Source organism: Nicotiana tabacum, chromosome 9 (genome assembly GCF_000715075.1).
Source record: "Nicotiana tabacum cultivar K326 chromosome 9, ASM71507v2, whole genome shotgun sequence".
Taxonomy (NCBI): domain Eukaryota; kingdom Viridiplantae; phylum Streptophyta; class Magnoliopsida; order Solanales; family Solanaceae; genus Nicotiana; species Nicotiana tabacum.
This window is the reverse complement of record NC_134088.1, coordinates 126,150,508-126,169,112: the sequence shown is the minus strand read 5'-3', so window position 1 is coordinate 126,169,112 and position 18,605 is coordinate 126,150,508. Positions and strand designations below refer to the sequence as shown.

Below are 18,605 nucleotides of genomic sequence, written 5' to 3'. Positions count from 1 at the left end.
TAACTTTCAGATAATTATTACGGTATGTTAGTATTTTTAATTTAATTATAACTAACTTATGATGAAGGGAAGAAAAAGGGGGATCAAATTGAGTGCATTTAATTAAGTGCATGAGGGATGTCAAAGAAAAAAATTGTAACTACAGTACATGTTATTAGGGGCGTATATAGACCGAGTTGGTTCGATTTTTATCAAAATCAACCCAAACCAACTATATTGGTTTGGATTGATTTGATTTTGTCGGATTTTTCGGATTTTTGATTTTTTTGTTATATTAATATTATTTCAATCTTACTTTGTCAAAGTTATAGATAAAATTTTGATAAATGAATATATTTTTAGTAAAAATTAAAAATTTTGACAAACATATAATCTATTAAAATATTCTTATGGAAGAATTATTTTTAGTAACACATGATACTTATTTTCTTAGTCATCTAACAATATTTTTTCATTGATGTACGCTTTCAAGGTTAATTGAATTTAATAATTAAACATAAAAATTAATATGATACCAAAATAATGATATGTTCTATTTAATTTTAAATTATCTAAATATCATTTCAAATTTGAAAAAGATATAAGAAATTTTGTCATATGAATATGGAAGAACAAAGAGATGATTGATATATTTGAATAACACTTGATAAGAAAGTGATCAACCTATTATTTAAAGTAAATAAAAAATGAATGCACTTCATAGTTCTATTAAATTTTACATCCAATGAGAGGATTCCAAATATTTTTAGATTTTTTAAAAAGAAAATTTTATATAAAGGCTTAAAAGTATATATAAAACTTATATATTTATATGTCGGGTTGGTTCAGATATTTTACTTAATATCACACCAAATCAAACCCAACCTAATCGGATTTTTTAATCGATTTGATTTGACTTTTCGATTTAGTGCTATTTTTCGGTTCGGTTTGAACACCATTATTATCATGTTGATTAATAAAAACAAAGTTCGAATCTTCACCTATAATTATCAAAAACTATAAATGGCCATCATAATGGATAAATATCCAAAAAGGACCCACAATAATGCGTTATAATATGGAAAATGAGCTAACTTTTACATCTTTATTTGACCAATCAAGTCATGTTTATGAGGAAATGATTATTGCTCTTCTTGTGACTCATTGCTGAAAAATCTCCCATTTGAAGAATAATAAATCCTTTTATTGAGCAATTTTCTCTTTAATTGTCCTTATTATGCGACGCGTTTCAAATTAACATATCCCCAATGCGGTAAAAAAAAAAAAAAAAAAAGAAGAAAAAAACCATTCTTTGAAATTTCCACTATTGTATTTGAACGAGTGAATCAATATTTTACTACGATAAATTTTATGTTGAACACAATATTTATTTAGAAAATTATGATCACATAATCCTAATAAATCGTTTTCAAGTAACAAAAGTTCAATATCTTTTAACGAATTATTGTGACAATAACTATTATTGTAAAATTTGATAAAATGTTTCAATCATATGTTTTTCTGCATGACCATGCTATGGTGGCCAAAAATTAAATAATGAGGAATTTTCAGAAATCACTATTGTTTAGTGGCTATTATAACTTCCTATAGCTACCATATACATAATTACTTCCTATAGCTTTTATTCAGTTGTTACGGTAGTGTATTCACATATATTCGCGCTGCTGTATTCATGAATACAGCAACAAAAAGCGCCTAAAATCAGGGTAGTCCAGCTGTACGCGCATGTATTCACATGTATTCGCGCCATGTATTCATGAATACAACAGTAAAATGCGCTTAAAATCAGGGTAGTCCAGTTGTACGCGCATGTATTCTCATGTATTCGCGCTGCTGTATTCATGAATATAGCAATAAAAAAGCTCCTAAAATCAGGACAGTCCAGCTGTACGCGCATGTATTCACATGTATTCGCGCCACTATAGGAGGTAAAATTTCCTTAAGGAGGAATTTTCGGAAACCATTATTATTTAGTGGCTATTAACTTCCTATAGCTACCATATACATAATTACTTCCTATAGCTACTATTCAGTTGTTACGGTAGTGTATTCACATGTATTCGCGCTGCTGTCCAGCTGTACGTACATGTATTCATGAATACAACAGTAAAAAGCGCCTAAAATCAGGGCAGCCCAGCTGTACGCGCATGTATTCACATGTATTCGCGTTGCTGTATTCATGAATACAACAGTAAAAAAACGTCTAGAATTAGGGCAGTCCAGCTGTACGCGCATGTTTTTATATGTATTCGTGCCATGTATTCATGAATACATCAGCAAAAGGCGCCTAAAATCAGAGCAGTCCAGCTGTACGCGCATGTATTCACATGTATTTGCGCTGCTGTATTCATGAATACAGCTGTACGCGCATGTATTCACATGTATTCGCGCCATGTATTCATAAATATAGTAACGATAATCCCTTTAAAATAGGTATGTATAACTGTCTAAGAGAGAGGAAAAACATAAATAACGTATTTCATGCCTTATTTCATGCCTCAATGGTAGTTTATACCATAAAATACTTATTTTTCTATAAAATATAAAAGGTTGCTATAGAAAATAATATTTTAAAATAATTTTGGTTTATAATAAATAGGATGTATACCTTTGTTATAGGAGGTAAAATTTCCTTAATAATCAATATAAGGTAGTTAATTATCAAACATTGAAGCAAATATCAGTTCAAAATTCTCACATTTAATTCACTTAATAGAAAAGAACAATAAATCCTCATTATGCTTAATGTTCACTTCGTAACCACCCAAAATTCAATTAATGGAAGATGGCCAATTATATGCCAGGGGAAGCTAGTTAATTTTTTTTTTTTAAACTATCATGTAATCGAAAGAATATTTATATATAAGCCTTCTTAAAATGTGATTTCTACTATTAAAAATAAAATAAATTATTTGCTAGGACAGATAAAGATAATCTGCTAATGTAAAAATTCGTAACCTGATAATGTATATAACCTAAGTTTTTTTTTAATATTGCTTGTTGAAGGGAGTTTGGTGTTTTTGGTTGTGAAGAGACCTTTTCTTGGTGATTATAGGTAGAGGCATTAATTATAGATGAAGGCTAGTCTTTTTCAAATTATTGTTATTACATTTACTTGAACTCTTTATATGGTTAGCAACAACTAACGGTTTGCCAAAATATCATTTAAAAGAAAGATATATCTACAACAATGAAAATAATTTTTATTTAAAATTTAGTTTTCAATGTAGCGAGAGGGAAACTGGTTTAATTTGAAGTTCTAAAAGAATACCAAGGGCAAATCTATAAACAAAAAATAATATGGTGAAAATTACCAGAGCAAACATGTTATTATGGAAATAAAAACTCACGCCATAATCTCAAGTTGGACGAGAAAAAATAATCTAATCTCGCCTATTAATGACAAATATTCGTTTGAGTCGTGTTTATAAAATATCAAACAATTTGAATTTAGCCGTTAAAATATTAAAGTTTATATATTATTTAAACTTGATTAAGTAATAAATGTATGTATAAAAACCACATGTCTTTTAATATTTACTATTAACTTAGTATAAACTTCGAGCGCGAGTAAATTCTTAGCATAATCAAATTTATAGTTGATGCTTATAGTTAATCTTTTGAGATTGGATTGATAATCTATGACCACTACTACATTTTGGACCTCCAACAATCTAATTAATAGTATTAAAATTTGAAAGGAACATTCATAAAAAAATATTACTAACAAGCATGAAAACAAAGTCATCAGGCAGAAAACTTTAAACAAATGAAAATCCAGTAGACAAAATTTCTTTCAGCTTATTTTTAATAAGATATTGTATATCTTCTTTCAACCCAATTACCCAACATCAACATTTCCTTTCTCTTTTTTCCTTTTCTTTAAAATCTAATATATGTTCCATCTTCACGCAACAGTAAAAATTATCAACATACGATTTCGAGTTCAAGTTGCCACTTGCGAAAGTAATATTTTGTAGGAATACAAAGTACGATTGCGTATATCAGACTCCATGTGGTCCGATTTTTTTTAGACCTTGCATATAACGAAAGCTTAGTGCATGAGTTACTCTTTTTTTTTTTTTTTTATATGTTTCTATCCAAATAAAATCTTATACTATTCTGGTGCTGACATTTTCAATATATATTTTTTTAATATAACAAACCCCAACCCCAAAATCACCCCGCTCCCCCTCCTTTAACCACAGCCCCTTCTCTCTTTCACACACAGACAGAGAGAACAGTTTGGGTTTGACCCAATTAATTAATGCCAGCATTAAAAAAATCTGGTAAAGTTTCTTGTCCTGTGACTAAAAACAGAAAATATTAAATTTCTCAGATTACAGAAAAAAGATTATTGTAATAATAATATAGCAGTATTAATTATCAAATCTGCAAAAAAGATTTTCTTTAATTTTTTCAAGTAGGTGAAAGACAATAGTCTTGGTCTATTTAGAGAAAGAAAAAAAGAGAGAGAATGCTTATCACAATTTTGAAGTTGCTGTAGTTCTAACTTCCAAACACTGTTTTTTGTTTTATTTTTTTGTTTCTTTTTATTGCATTTTAAAAAGGGGTATAAAGTGAAAAAAAGGGTATTCCAAAGCTCTTCTTTGGGCTTTTAGCTCTCTTGATCTGATTCTTCCAAGGGGTGAAATTTTGAATCTTTTGTGCATGAAATTTTCATCACAGAAATGGACCAAACAATTGAAAGGTCTCCAAATGCACATAGGGGTTTTCGAGTTCAACCTCCACTGGTGAGTCCTCAAATCTTTTTGACTTTTTTTTTATTCTGTTAATTTGTTTGATTAATGCCTTTTCTTGAAATACCCTGATGATAATTCCTAGTAAAGGTGCTATCTTTACAAGAATTTTTGGCATTTAGCTTCTTTTTTTGAGGTACCCTGATGATAATTCCTTGTAAAGGAGCTACCTTGGCAATAATTTTTGGTATTTAGCTTGTTTCTTGAGGTACCCTGATGATAATTCCTGGTAAAAGAGCTACCTTGGCAAGAATTTTTGGTATTTAGCTTGTTTCTTGAGGTACCCTGATGAAAATTCCTGGTAAAGGAGCTACTTTTGGAAGAAATTTTGGTATTTTAGCTTTTTTCTTGAGATACCCTGATGAAGATTTTTGTAAAGTTTTAATTTTTGTAGGATTTTGGGTACTTAGCTTGTATTGTTTTTTGGGTCTGTCTTAATTTGGCCTTTTGGGCTTCTATTGGTATAAAATTGGGAGGTGCTCAGGTGAAAATCTTGGTGAATGTGCAACTTTTTAAGCGTTCTTTGAGTTTTCCCCATGTTATTGTTTTCAGCGCGTTTCTGGGGTTCACCTCTTCCTGAATTTAAAGCTTCTTCTTTGCAGCATTATAGACTGAGAAACACATATATGTCGTTGTGGTCATGTTTCTGAAGATGAGCCTCTTTGATCTCTTTGTTTTCCATTTGCTGCAGCTTTTATGAAATTCGTTAATTTGCAGAGGTGTTCTTTAACAATCATATTAGTTCTCTCTTTAACAACTTTAATTCAATTTAGCAACTAGAAAAAGATGATTGAATGTTGAGTTGACTTGAGTCCTTGAGCTGTTTCAAGACGAAAATTGCCTTTCAGGAAGAGAGTATCCCATCACAGGCTCATGGTTAAGTTTTGACCGAAATCAATTATTTGTGATAAGTGAATAAAGTTACAATTACGTTGCATCTTATTCAACTGAACCTTTGTGTTGTGTAAGAACTAGAAGTTTCTACTATGGTGTGAGTCTTTTTCTTTCTTTTATTAGAGAAGATTGTGATTTCCAAGGAAGGCTTAATTTTCGATCTGCATGTGGTTATCTGGTTTTTGATTCCATTCATTCGTTAGGAATAGTGAGGACATTTGTGATTGTCTATCAGATTGACATGGAGCTATAATATTAGCAGTTGTCTTTCCATTTTCGTTTTACAAGGGGTTCTCTTCATTTGTTTTTTGAAACACGAGTACCTGCATTTCTTGTATATGATGAACTTGTAGGTGCTGTGCTGTTCCACTTTACTGTGATCAATGTCGAAACGAGTCCCTCTCTTACTCGCCTATCAAAAAAGCAAAAAAAAAAAAAAAAAAAAAAAACCTTTCTTGCTAGCTGTAATATTGTTTGTCTTTTGCATGAACTAGACGTGCTAATTCTGCACTGGATTTTCATTTGAATTCAACTCTGCGAGCAAGAGGGGGTATGATATTCTACTATTTTATACTTCCTTTTATGATTTCTTATGTAGAAGTACGAGGAAATGGCGCATTATTACATAGACTAATATTGATGTTGAATATATGAATGTGGACCTTTCAAATTTTTTAAAAGTTTTGTACTAAATGAATAAGTTTGTGCAATCCACTGAAAAATAAGGTCCTGCTTTATGAGGAGCAGTCTCATAAACTTAGAACATCAAAATTAGGTTACATTGCTGTAAAGCACAATGGAGTAGGTGCCCGTCTTATGCTCTTTTGATAGATTTGTGTGGACTAATGACTGACGAGACTTAAATCAAAGAACTTATAGAAATATGATCATTAAAGTGGTGATATATTTTCCTGTAGGCTTATATGAGAGCTCTTAGCTAGTAAATTCTGATATTCGGTATGCACCATATTATTTAGACCATGGTGTTTATACCTTGTTCAGGCATATCCTCAACTTTTCCTTTCTCAATTTTGGTGTAAATAGTGAAATGATGATTTGTCTATATTTCAGTTTTCCTATTAGTGTAGAGAAGGCATTCTCCTTTGCTATATTTGTCTGGTGCTGGAGTACACCTGCATATTCTAATTGGTAAACATTTGCAGGTTGACTCTGTGTCATGCTATTGCAAGGTTGACTCCGGATTAAAGACAGTTGCTGGGGCAAGAAAATTTGTCCCAGGATCGAAAATTTGTATCCAGCCAGACATTAATCCTCGTGCACACAAGACTAAAAACTCTCGCAGGGAGAGGTCAAGAGTGCAGCCACCTCTTCTACCTGGCCTACCAGATGATCTTGCAATTGCTTGTCTAATACGTGTTCCTCGTGTTGAACACAACAAGCTTCGTCTGGTCTGCAAAAGGTGGTATCGGCTTCTTGCTGGAAACTTCTTTTACTCTCTCAGGAAGAGTCTTGGAATGGCAGAGGAGTGGGTATATGTGATGAAGAGGGATCGTGATGGAAGGATTTCGTGGCATGCATTTGATTCAACCTATCAACTGTGGCAGCCACTTCCACCTGTTCCAGGGGAATACAGTGAAGCCCTTGGATTTGGTTGTGCTGTTCTTAGCGGTTGCCATCTGTACCTATTTGGTGGAAAAGACCCAATTAAGGGGTCTATGCGACGGGTAATCTTTTACAGTGCTCGAACAAATAAATGGCATAGGGCACCAGACATGCTTCGTAGACGTCATTTCTTTGGTTCTTGTGTAATCAACAACTGTCTCTATGTCGCCGGCGGAGAATGTGAAGGAATCCAGAGGACTCTCCGTTCAGCTGAAGTTTATGACCCCAACAGGAACCGCTGGAGCTTTATTGCTGATATGAGCACAGCTATGGTGCCCTTTATTGGGGTTGTTTATGACGGGAAGTGGTTTTTAAAAGGGTTGGGATCTCACAGAGAAGTTCTGAGTGAATCCTATAACCCAGAGATGAATGCATGGAGCCCTGTCAATAACGGGATGGTTGCTGGTTGGCGCAATCCAAGCATCTCCATGGATGGTCGCCTTTATGCTTTGGACTGTCGTGATGGGTGTAAACTTAGAGTATATGATGAAGCCACACATTCGTGGAATAGATTTATTGACAGCAAGCTCCATCTTGGAAGTTCTCGTGCTTTAGAGGCTGCAGCTCTGGTTCCCCTCAATGGTAAACTCTGTATAATCCGTAACAACATGAGCATTAGTATCGTTGATGTGTCAAGTCCTGATAAACAAGTTGAAACTAACCCACATCTTTGGGAAAACATTGCCGGTAAAGGGCACTTCAGAACTCTGTTCACTAATTTATGGTCAAGCATTGCAGGACGAGGAGGGTTGAAGAGCCATATTGTGCATTGTCAAGTGCTACAAGCTTGAGCATTGACCGTACTATATACTCGTCCATGATAAGAACTGAGAATTGGTTTAACTTCTTCAACCTCAAGAACAAAATCTCTTCCATTAAAGCAGTTTTGACATCCTCAACATGGTCTAGTGCCAGTTTGTGAACCAAATAGTTGCATAATCCATTTTCACTTCCTGATGACCTTCTGCAACCTCTGCAGATAACGCTCACCTCGGTAATATATTGTATATGTCATATGGAAGTGTTTGGATTGGACATAATTCGATATTGGCCTTGAAGTGGAGGGTTTCAGCATCAACAGCTCAAGCGTGGATTTCCTGGTATTTTCATACTTTGCCATTTATTCATCAGCAGATGTCTGTTCAAATACAGAGCTAGCTTGCTAATGAATTTCGAAGTAGAAAAAATGAGGCTATTTCGTCGCTTCATAAAAGATTAAAGAGATCAAATAGCTCTATATTTTGTGTATCCATTTGGTCTGTTGTTTTGCACCAATAGTAGAAAAACATAGTTGGTTACTGAAGGACATATAGGTAGAATCTCTGCTTCTTAACTTCTTCCCTTGCTTTCTTTCAAGATCTGTACAATATGTGATTGGGATAGAGCGGCATTGAACTTGCAACCATTGGCTGCTGAAGTGGCTTATTTAGAAGTTCCTTATATTCAGCATTATGATCTTGCTGCTCCTGCTCCTGCTCTTTGAATATGTTGCTTATGATCGGTTAGAACATAGTGGCAATGTCTATTTCCTAAAGCTTGTGCTTTTCGACGAAGGATTCTATGAAACAGGTATTGGTAGGTTCAGTAATGTGACATTTTCAAGATTTTTCATAACATGTTGAGTTTGTATTCTTACTTACAAAGGTTATGTGAAATCTTGAAAAAGTTATATGATGCATTATCGCATTAGAATTCATGGAATTTCCTTTTGCAGTAAATATAGATTGGCATTTGGTCTATATGTATTTCCAAAGTTCATTTTTATTGAAGATGTGAATTGCTTACTAGTCTGGAAACTTTGTCAAAAGATATGTGATCGTCAACAAATGTTTTCATCCTGCTTGTAAAGAATGATCCTTTGGTATAAAGATATTCTGTCCTCAAGCTAAATTCATTGTTCTTTGAGCTGAGGGTCTATCGGAAATAACCTCTCTATCTTTATAACGTAGAGGTAAGGCCTGCGTACACATTACCCTCGCCAGACTCCACTGATGGGATTATACTGGGTTTGTTGTTGTTGTCCTCAAGCTAAAACCTCTTTACACAAATAAGAGTCTTCTCGTCTTGTCTTTGATTAATTAAAAAAAGGTAATACGGTACACAAAGCATCCCGCATTTATGCAGGGTCCATGTAAAGGCCGTGCCCTTAGGGGTAATGATGTAGACAACCTACCATAATGTAATCATTAATAGTTGCTTCCACGCACAAAAGTTGACCACTATCTATAAATTTTAGCAACTTTATTTCCTAATCAGAACTATGACAGAACAAATATACTGTGTGTTTACTTGGGAATATTACAATTCCAAGTACACAAGAAAGAACTAAACAAAGAATCAACTCTAGGTACCCCTGTTAAGCATTTCTTGAAAACGTTTTAATGATTCTTCTCTTTCAAACTTAAGTTGCTTCCTGAAATTCTTGATAAAATCATCAGCAGATTTATTCACATCCTCCATCAAGAACCGCCTCGTCGACGCAATTCTCTCTCTTCTTTCACCATCTTTGTCCATCCCCTTCATATTTGAAGAATCATTTTGGTGTTGATCCATTTTGAAGCTTAATCTATAAACTTCTTTTAGTGTTGAAGAGTTAGTTAAATGGTGATGGATTGTTAGCTTGTGAAGTTTGCTATATATATAGTTGTAAATTATGAGTTTAGGATGTTGTTCTTAGCTTTGAAGCATGAGTTTTTCATGGGAAAAAAGTAAAGGAAAGGAGAAGGAAAGAAAGAGTGATTATCTATGTTTGTTCATGAGTGGAAGGCATTCTTGTGGATTGTTGAAGCCAAAAAGGAAAAGGCAAAACACTTCTTTATTTTATTGTTAGTTTTTGTGTTTCTATATGGTTTAACATTTCAATGGAAGTTGCAGGCTATGATTAGTTTATTTGTAGTGCAAGAAACTGACATAAGTCCATAAATAGATTAGTGGATGATTCATATAGATTAAGGTATTAATTTGTATATCTAACTTTGTAACTTTGAATAGATGGTGGAAGAATTTATATATGTACTACAAAACGAAGTTTCTGAGGAAATTAAAAATAAATATCTAACTTGTCCATCATATATTATATTATCACTTGTCTTTTGAGTTTCCTATAGCGGTAGTCTTGGCGTAACTGGTAAAGTTGCTGCCATGTGATCAGGAGGTTACGGGTTCGAGCCGTGGAAACAGCCTCTTGCAGAAATGCAGGGTAAGGTTGTGTACGATAGACCCCTGTGGTCCGGCCCTTCCCCGGACCCCGCGCATAGTGAGAGCTTAGTGCACCGGGCTGCCAAAATTATTTTTAAGTCTCTTGACTCAACTTTTGTACTATTTTTGACTTCAAGAGGGTGTGAGAAGGGCTTATCTAAAAAGTCCTACTAAGGGACATTGACTGTTATTAAATCCTTAAGATGAAAAAGCAGTACGTCTAAGGATCAATTCAAGCTAAGAATTAATCAAACACAGGCGCTTATTAAGACGTTTTGGCCAAGAAAAAAGAAATTTTAAAGATTAAATTCAAAGCCATCTATAAGTTAATGTTGAGACGTATTATTTTGCAATTGGTTATTAAAATCAGATCGCCATAAGAAACTTATCCGTACACAGTGTTTATACATAACTTATGTTTCTCTCTTGAATAAACTTTTAATATCACTTAGCCATGGTTAATTACTATGTATTCTCGCCTCGATTTATAATATAATCATGCTAAGTTAATGCGATTTTGTGTAAACACTGTGTGTATAAGTATCTATTATTTCAACAACAACAATCACCCGTATAATCCCACAAGTGGGGTATAAGTATCTATTATTTCAGTTAACAAAAAACGAAAGAAGCTTCTTTGTAGTATCTAGCTGGGCAATTCCACCATGTAAGCTCCTAACATTTGCATTAAAAGTTTATGAAATACTTTCAATACATACAATTTTGTTAAAAAATGTCATAGAGAATGTTAATAATAGTTGACAATCTCAAAAACTTTTATTTCAATTCTTTGAAAAGGTAGAATATTAGTAGTTGCTAATAATCCTGCCAAATCATATGTTAGCCAAAAAAAAAAAAAGCATGTTAGCAAAATATAGCATTATAGACTTTTGAGAAATTGGAACTCTATATCATCCAAATTTACTTGCAATTCATCTTCCATACTGAGTTTTAATCATATTCATCTTTTATCTTCTCCTTCTGGCTTATGTTCCTGTTATCATTTTATTGAAACTAGGAATAATAGGCAGATTCAGAATTTAGACCTGATGGATTCAAACTTTAAGTTTATATCATTGAATTCATTTAACTTTTTGAGATTTGTGACCAAACTTTCCACATGTATATTACTTTCCGTGTTGAATATACTGAGTTCAGTTGAATTCATTTGTTATAAGATTCATCCCCCTCAGGTCTAAACCATATTAAAAGTTACTTGGATGTTGCCTTATGGTGCTTGATATTGTTGGACTTTTGTTGAGAACCTGCTACATGACGATAAATTAATGTGGTTGAACTAATAATATAGCACGTTGATCAACCTTTATTACCTTCACTTCACAAGAAGTGAAGTAAATAATACATTTGCCATTGCTCCTTTTAGCTTGAGGTGCATATTTGTCCCATTTACTCAGTATTAAGCATTTGCATATCATTGACAGGAGGTGGAAGCTGCAGCAAAGATAGACAATTGGATGTTACAACTTACAAGCTATAAGACTTTAGATATCTTCTGAGTCACTTCTGAATAAATAGATCAATCAGACTCAGCGGCGAAGCTAGAAGTTTTTCCAAGAGTGTTCAAAGTTGAAAGAAGTCAAAAAAAATTCCTTTATAAAGGGTGTTCAATATATATTATATACCGCTAAAACTTAATATTTTACCTATATACACAGTCTAATGTTTTCACGAAGGGTGGTCAATTAACCACCCTTGGTGCAATGTGGCTTCGCCGGTGCACGAAGCATCCCGCGTTCACGTAAGGTCCAGGGTAGGGCCACACTCCAAGGGGTGCAATGTAGGCAGCCTATCCTGATGCAAGCATCAATGACTGATTGCACGGCTCGAACCTGTGACCTATATATCACACGGGGATAATTTTACCGTTACTTTAAGGCTGCCCTCGCAGAAAAATGGTGAAGTTGTCGATGAAAAGTGAGTTTTCACGCAAGAAAATGAAGGATACTGAAAAGACTTGTCCAAAATCAATATGTTATACGTGTGCAATTTATTCCAGTAGAAATTCCAAAATCCAAATATAAGCATTGGTTGGAAGGAATTACCCTCAGTTGCTAGCTTGTAAAGGCAAGTTATAAATTTGGAGACACAGGAGAAAGCAAATTAGTAATACATAGGGAGGAGAAGAATACAGAGAAAATTCTGCTTATCTTGGCACAAAAATAATATAAAACAAACTATACACACTATTAAAACCTAGCTTTGTAGGGTTTTCACATTAAAATAACAATTGTTCAATTCCATTAGTCAACTATTCAGGGGTTGACTTGTAGCTTTTGTTCAAGTAATAATAGTATTATTTTCTCAACCTATGACCGCTCTACTTGTAGTGACTTTTTCTCATTTGTAAGTCATGTTAACATACCTAATTTGCAAAAGGCAAAGAAATTATTTTTAATGATTACAGTTACCAAAATATTATCCAAAAATCACAGAGAATCTTATTCAACAAAATCCTCACTATTTTCATCTACGTTATTCGAATTCACCGAAAATATCATTAGCTGTATGTTTTGGATCCTTCAAAAGTAGACCATTTTTTTGAAAAGTTGGCGTAACATAGATTTTCACCCGCTAGCCAGAAATGGTAATGCAAACAACCATTTTGAACATTACTACATCTCCCAATTAAATGTCAAAAAACATTTTCACCAAAAGTGGAAAGGGAATCATTTTCCTACACGATTATCTCAGCTCTTAACTTCATATAACTGCTTTAACTAACACTTAGACATAATTATCAATTTTTACTACTCAATACTTCACCAAAACACTATCCAGTTTGCTAAACAGTAAATCGGATCGGCTATTTATGTAAAGATCCCGAATTTCGAAAAGATTTACCTGTAAAACTTGTCTCAAAGATCCACCACAAGAGCTCAACCAAATTCCATTGTTCATACAAGAATGAATAGTCTCAAACTGATTCACATCAAGCTTCTTATTAACAAAACCAATCTGAAAGTAAACACTATCAGAAGGTGGCAAATCAACTCTAATTTCATTAACATTGAACCAAAAAAAGAATCTTTTCAATTCAATCCCTTTTAACTCAGTCATTGACCCAATACCTAGCTTCCCACTAATCTTTTCAGCATAATAAACCAAGTATTCGAACTCAACATAACAAGGGGTCTTCAAAAAAACTTCAAAGTTTCCATCTTTATCAAGATTGAAGGATTCCACAGTGTCTGGGAAGATGCCACGTGGAAGCCCATATTCTGGGAGAATATCATATATTGTGGGATTTGGTTCTGGCTGTGGTGATGGGCTGAGAATGAAAGAGAGGGTAAAAGGGGGTAAAATGAAGAGAAGAAAAATACCCAAATGGAATCTTGAATTGGAAGCCATGTTTTTTGAAGAAATTGAGCTTTGGAGTGAAGGTAGAGTGCCTTAGATGGTTGTACTTTCTGCTTGAAGAGATGTACTTTATTTGGATGGAGGAGAAAAAGAAAATAGTTTAGTTTTATTGGTTAGAGAAAGAGAGAGTAGTTTGTTTTGGACTTTTGTGATGACATCGGAGAAAGAAGCCAAAAAAGTGCAATTTCTTGGAAGGTGGGAGTGTTTAAATTATTTAAATTTGTGGGTATATTATTTCTCCAAAACTTAGGGCCATATTTATCTTTTAATTATTCAAATTTCATGTACTACTCTTGCTCAAAATTAGGGACTTTCTTAAGAAAGTCAAAACTTTAATTGCGTCTAGTCAACTATAAAAAATCTTCATTGTTTTAAAATTAATTTTATATAGGACAAAATCGTAATTAAATTACTCTCCCTAATATTTAGGAGTTTTAAATCAACTAAATCATTATTTTCTTTATATATTTACGGCTTTGAAATCACATAAAACTTTTCATATTAAAACTTTTCTTATTTAAACTATGTATGGAGTTCTAATGTCTTTTAAATTATTATAAAATTGTAATTACCATCCGAAATTAGGAATTCAAAGCCTACTAAAAACATTTCTTAAAGAAAGTTGTGTCTAATATCCTTTTTAGTTCCAAGATCGTTGAACATACTTTGACGGCAAGTATGACGAATCTATACTTAAAACTTGGACATTAGCTACATCAACAAAAATCAAAACAATTTAAAACTTAATCATAACGTTAAATACAATTAGTGAAACAAGTTTCAATACCCTTTAAAACTAGATTTTATATTGGATATAATTATAATTTAATAGTCTCCCAATATTTAGAACTTTTAAAAAATACAAACTAAATTTTAGTTATTAAATCTTCCCTTATTCGAACCATCTTCCCTTATTCAAACTACATATATATAGAAACTACTAGAATTTAAAACCAAACAAAAATTTATTTATAAATCCTTTATGTATTTAAATTTAATTATGACTTTTTTCTTAGGTATATTAGATAAAGTGTATATATGCGTACATTAAAAATTTACAAATAAAATTTTAGATCTAATTTTAAGTCTTCAAAAATTGAAGATTACTATACTATGTAAACCAAACTTATAACATACTAGGACGAGTATGAAAATATATGTAAATAAGTTAAATACGACATGCTTAGATTTTTAAAATAGTAATAGTATTTTAATTTAAAGTAATACGTACTATAATGTACTTTAAGTTAACTATATGAATACATTTGTGATGACCCAAAATGTCAGCTTATGTTTTAGAACTCGAATCTGCGCTCTTAAGCCTTAAAAATCTCATTTTTACCCTCCTCGATTTGTGTGCGCAGTTTGGGCGTGTTTCCGAAAAACTTTTATGTTGAAAATTGATGAAAATAAGAATTTTTGCCTTAAAAGTTGATTTTAGTTGATTTCGGTCAATATTTTTGGTAAACGGTCTCGGATCCATATTTTGACGGTCCTAGTGGGTCCGTATCGAATTATGAGACCTGGGCATATGCCCGGAATCGAATTTGGAGGTTCCTAGCTCGAGTTATGAATTTTTGATGAAAATTAAAAGTCTGAAAATTAATTATTTTTAAGAATTAGTTGATGTTTGGCCTTGTTGATACATGATCCGTATTTTGGTTGCGGAGCCCGGTATAAGTTCAATATAATATTTATGACTTATGTGTGAAGTTTGGTAAGAAACGGAGTTGGTTTGACGTGATTCAAACGTCCGGTGGTGAAGATAGAAATTTTAAAGTGTCCTTGAGAATTTTATTTGATTTGGTGCTAAATTCGTAGTTCTAAGTGTTATTTTGGCGATTTGATCGCGTGAGCAAGTTCGTATGATATTTTTAGACTTGTGTGCATGTTTGGATTGGAGCCCCGAGGGCTCGGGTGAGTTTCGGATAGGGCATAGGATGTTTTGGACTTGGGAAAATATGGTATTTTACTGCAGCAGGTGTTCTGGCATGTCCTTCTTCGCGTTCGCGAAGGTACTCTCGCGAACGCGGAGTGATATGGGATTTACCTTTCGCGAACGCGACAGACTCATCGCAAACGCGAAGCACTTGGGGACCTGGGGGAGGGTTGGTCTTTCCTTCATCGCGAAAACGAGCAATGTCTCGCGAACGCGAAGGCCAGGGGGCGTAACCTTCACGAACGCGGGCAAAGTCTCGCGAACGCGAAGGCTTGGCAGCTCTGGTCTTCGCGAACGCGATGCACACTGTCGCCCAGTGCATAAAACAGAATCAAAACGGGACTTAAGCCATTTCTTCAATATTTTCAAGATCCAAACGGTTAGAGGCGATTTTCAAGAGTCATTTTCTTCCCAAAGTGTTGGTAAGTGATTCTAAATCATTTTCTTTCAATTACCCATTTCATTTCATAAATTTTTAACCTAAAATCTAGAGTTTTCATGCTAGAATTAGGGGTTTGGGTAGAAATTAGGGATTTCAGAAATTTTGGGATTTAGACCTCAATTTGAGGTCGGATTCCAAAACCAATTATATATCCGGGCTCAGGGATGAATGGGTAAATGGATTTTGGTCCGAACCTCGGGTTTTGACCAAGCGGGCCCGGGGTCGATTTTTGACTTTTCGGAGGAAAATTTGGAAGATCTAAATTTATGCAATGTAATTGATTCCTTTCGCAATATTTGATATTATTGAGTCATTTTTGAATAGATACGAGTGGTTTGGAGGTGAATTCTAGGCGAAAAATTATAATTGAGTAATAAGTGGCCTTCAGAATGAGGTAAGTGTCGTGGTTAACCCTAACTTGAGGGAATTAGGAACCTCAGATTATTTGCTATGTGAAATTCATGTGAGCGGCGTATATGTGAGGTGACGAGTACTTATGCGCTGCCAATTTACTTGTTTTCCCTGTTTCTCCCGTTTTTCTTATATTGTCTCTTTTCAATGCCTAATTGCTATATATTTAGTCTAATGTTGTTAAATTAATCATTCTTATCATGTCTACGGATCTTCTGGTGATAATTGAGTGTTTATTTCGAAGTTGAGATTGATATTGTGGAATCAAATATTGAAGTAAAGCTTGTACTTGTTATTCTATCTCCCTGTTGTTATTTATTCATTGCATTATGGTAAGGGAGAGTGTTAATGCACGAAGGGTGATGCCGTGCCATTTTGTGAGTGTAAAAGCACGAAGTGTAATGCCGTGCCATATTATGAGTGTTAATGCACGAAGGGTGATGCCGTGCCATATTGTGAGTGTAAACGCACGAAGGGTGATGCCGTACCATATTGTGAGTGTTAATGCACGAAGAGTGATGCCGTGCCATAATATGAGAGTTAATGCACGAAGGGTGATGCTGTGTCATTTTGATTATTTTTATGGTGAGATTTTGAGTAAAAACACGAAGGGTGATGCCGTGCATTTTTCCTTTACTGTATTCATTATTTATGTTGATTCATAGTATATTAGTTGTTCCAGTTATCATTCTGTTGTAATTCCTTATCTCGTATTTCCCCCATCATGTTTCCCCCTCCCTGTATTTCCTGTCTAGCTCTTCATTACTGTTATTCGTATATACACTGTTAAATTATATAGGTTGATTTGTAGGTGCCTTGCCTTAGCCTCGTCACTACTTCGTCGAGGTTAGACTCGACACTTACCAGTACATGGGATCAGTTGTACTGATACTGCACTCTGCACTTTCTGTGCAGATTTTGGTACCGACTCGGGTTGATTGAGATTTTGCTATTGGACCGCTATCCCGAGACTCAAGGTAGATCTGTCGGCGTTCACAGACCTTGAAGTCCCCGTCTATCTTTTATATTCTACTATTTCTTTCATTTAAACAATTGTATTTCTTTCAGACTATTACTTGTAGTGAATTCTAGAATGCTCGTGAATTGTAACTCCAGATACGAGTGGTAGAAATTAATGCAGTTTTTATATTATTTCGCACTCACTATATTTCATCTTAGCTAATTGTTGTTATTTACTTAATAAAATAAGGATTGGTTTAATGATTCTCTAACGTTGGCTTGCCTAGCAAGTGAAATGTTAGGCGCCATAACGATCCCGATGGTGGGAATTTCGGGTCGTGACAAGTTAGTATAAGAGCACTAGGTTGCCTAGGTCTCACGATTTATGAGCAAGCTTAGTAGAGTCTGGAGGATCGGTACGGAGACGTCTGTGCTTATCTTCCAGAGGCTATGAAGTTTAGGAACAAATTTCACTTCTATCCTCATCTGTCGCGCGATGTTGTTTTCTCAATACTGATTGAACTCTTCTACTCTTATTATCTCCCAGATGACAAGAACACATACCGTTTTCTCAGCTGAGCAGTAGCAAGAGCCTCCAGTGGCAGCTCCTAAGTGGGGCATAGGTCGAGGCCGAGGCCGTGCCAGAGGCCGAGGTAGGGGCAGGGCTCAGCCCAGAGCCCTAGCAGCAGCTCCAGCAGTGGAGCCTCAAATAGAGCTTGACGAGGAGGTTCCAGTCCAGACTGTTCCTGCCGGACCAGCTCATGTTCCGGAGGGGTTCATTGCCACCCCCGTACTTCAGGACGCTTTGGTCCGTTTGGTGGGCCTTATAGAGAGTGTGGCCCAGAATGACGCATTTCCCATGGCACCAGTCATCTCTCAGGCTGGAGGAGGAGCCCAGACTCCCACTACTCCCGCTCCGGAGCAGATAGCTCCCTAGTATCAGGTTCCAACAGCTCATCCAGTCGGAGTAGTTCAGCCGGTTATTGCGCCACAGACCGGT

At 34.7% G+C, this 18,605-nt stretch overlaps 2 protein-coding genes across 3 annotated transcripts; one reads left to right on the top strand and one right to left on the bottom strand.

Annotated features, from left to right (window-relative positions):
• Window positions 1-4,342: 4,342 nt before the first annotated feature.
• On the top strand, window positions 4,343-9,063 carry LOC107793154 (F-box/kelch-repeat protein At1g55270). 2 transcript variants are annotated; one of them, XR_001649653.2, is made up of 3 exons: window positions 4,352-4,754; window positions 6,818-8,377; window positions 8,635-9,063. XR_001649653.2 is itself a non-coding variant. In XM_016615438.2 (2 exons), exons 1-2 carry the CDS (start codon window positions 4,692-4,694, stop codon window positions 8,066-8,068), a joined length of 1,314 nt encoding a protein of 437 aa, XP_016470924.2. In that variant the 5' UTR covers window positions 4,343-4,691; the 3' UTR covers window positions 8,069-9,063. The 2 variants fall into 2 exon arrangements, 1 of the variants encoding a protein (XP_016470924.2); XM_016615438.2 differs by having other exon boundaries at window positions 4,343-4,754; window positions 6,818-9,063.
• Window positions 9,064-11,788: 2,725 nt separating this feature from the next.
• Window positions 11,789-13,994, bottom strand: LOC107793155 (uncharacterized). The gene is made up of 2 exons (XM_016615439.2): window positions 13,338-13,994; window positions 11,789-11,927 (listed from the first exon to the last, which is right to left on the bottom strand). The coding sequence occupies exons 1-2, from the start codon at window positions 13,842-13,844 to the stop codon at window positions 11,883-11,885; spliced, it is 552 nt and encodes a 183-aa protein (XP_016470925.1). The 5' UTR covers window positions 13,845-13,994; the 3' UTR covers window positions 11,789-11,882.
• Between the last annotated feature and the right edge of the window lie 4,611 nt (window positions 13,995-18,605).

Coding starts and splice junctions, on each gene's coding strand:
- LOC107793154 (XM_016615438.2), top strand. CDS start 4,692: ATGGACCAAACAATTGAAAGGTCTCCAAATGCACATAGGGGTTTTCGA. Junction 4,755..6,817: donor TTCGAGTTCAACCTCCACTG/GTGAGTCCTCAA, acceptor AAACATTTGCAG/GTTGACTCTGTGTCATGCTA.
- LOC107793155 (XM_016615439.2), bottom strand. CDS start 13,844: ATGGCTTCCAATTCAAGATTCCATTTGGGTATTTTTCTTCTCTTCATT. Junction 11,928..13,337: donor CTTTGAGACAAGTTTTACAG/GTAAATCTTTTC, acceptor TCTTTGCTGCAG/CTTCCACCTCCTGTCAATGA.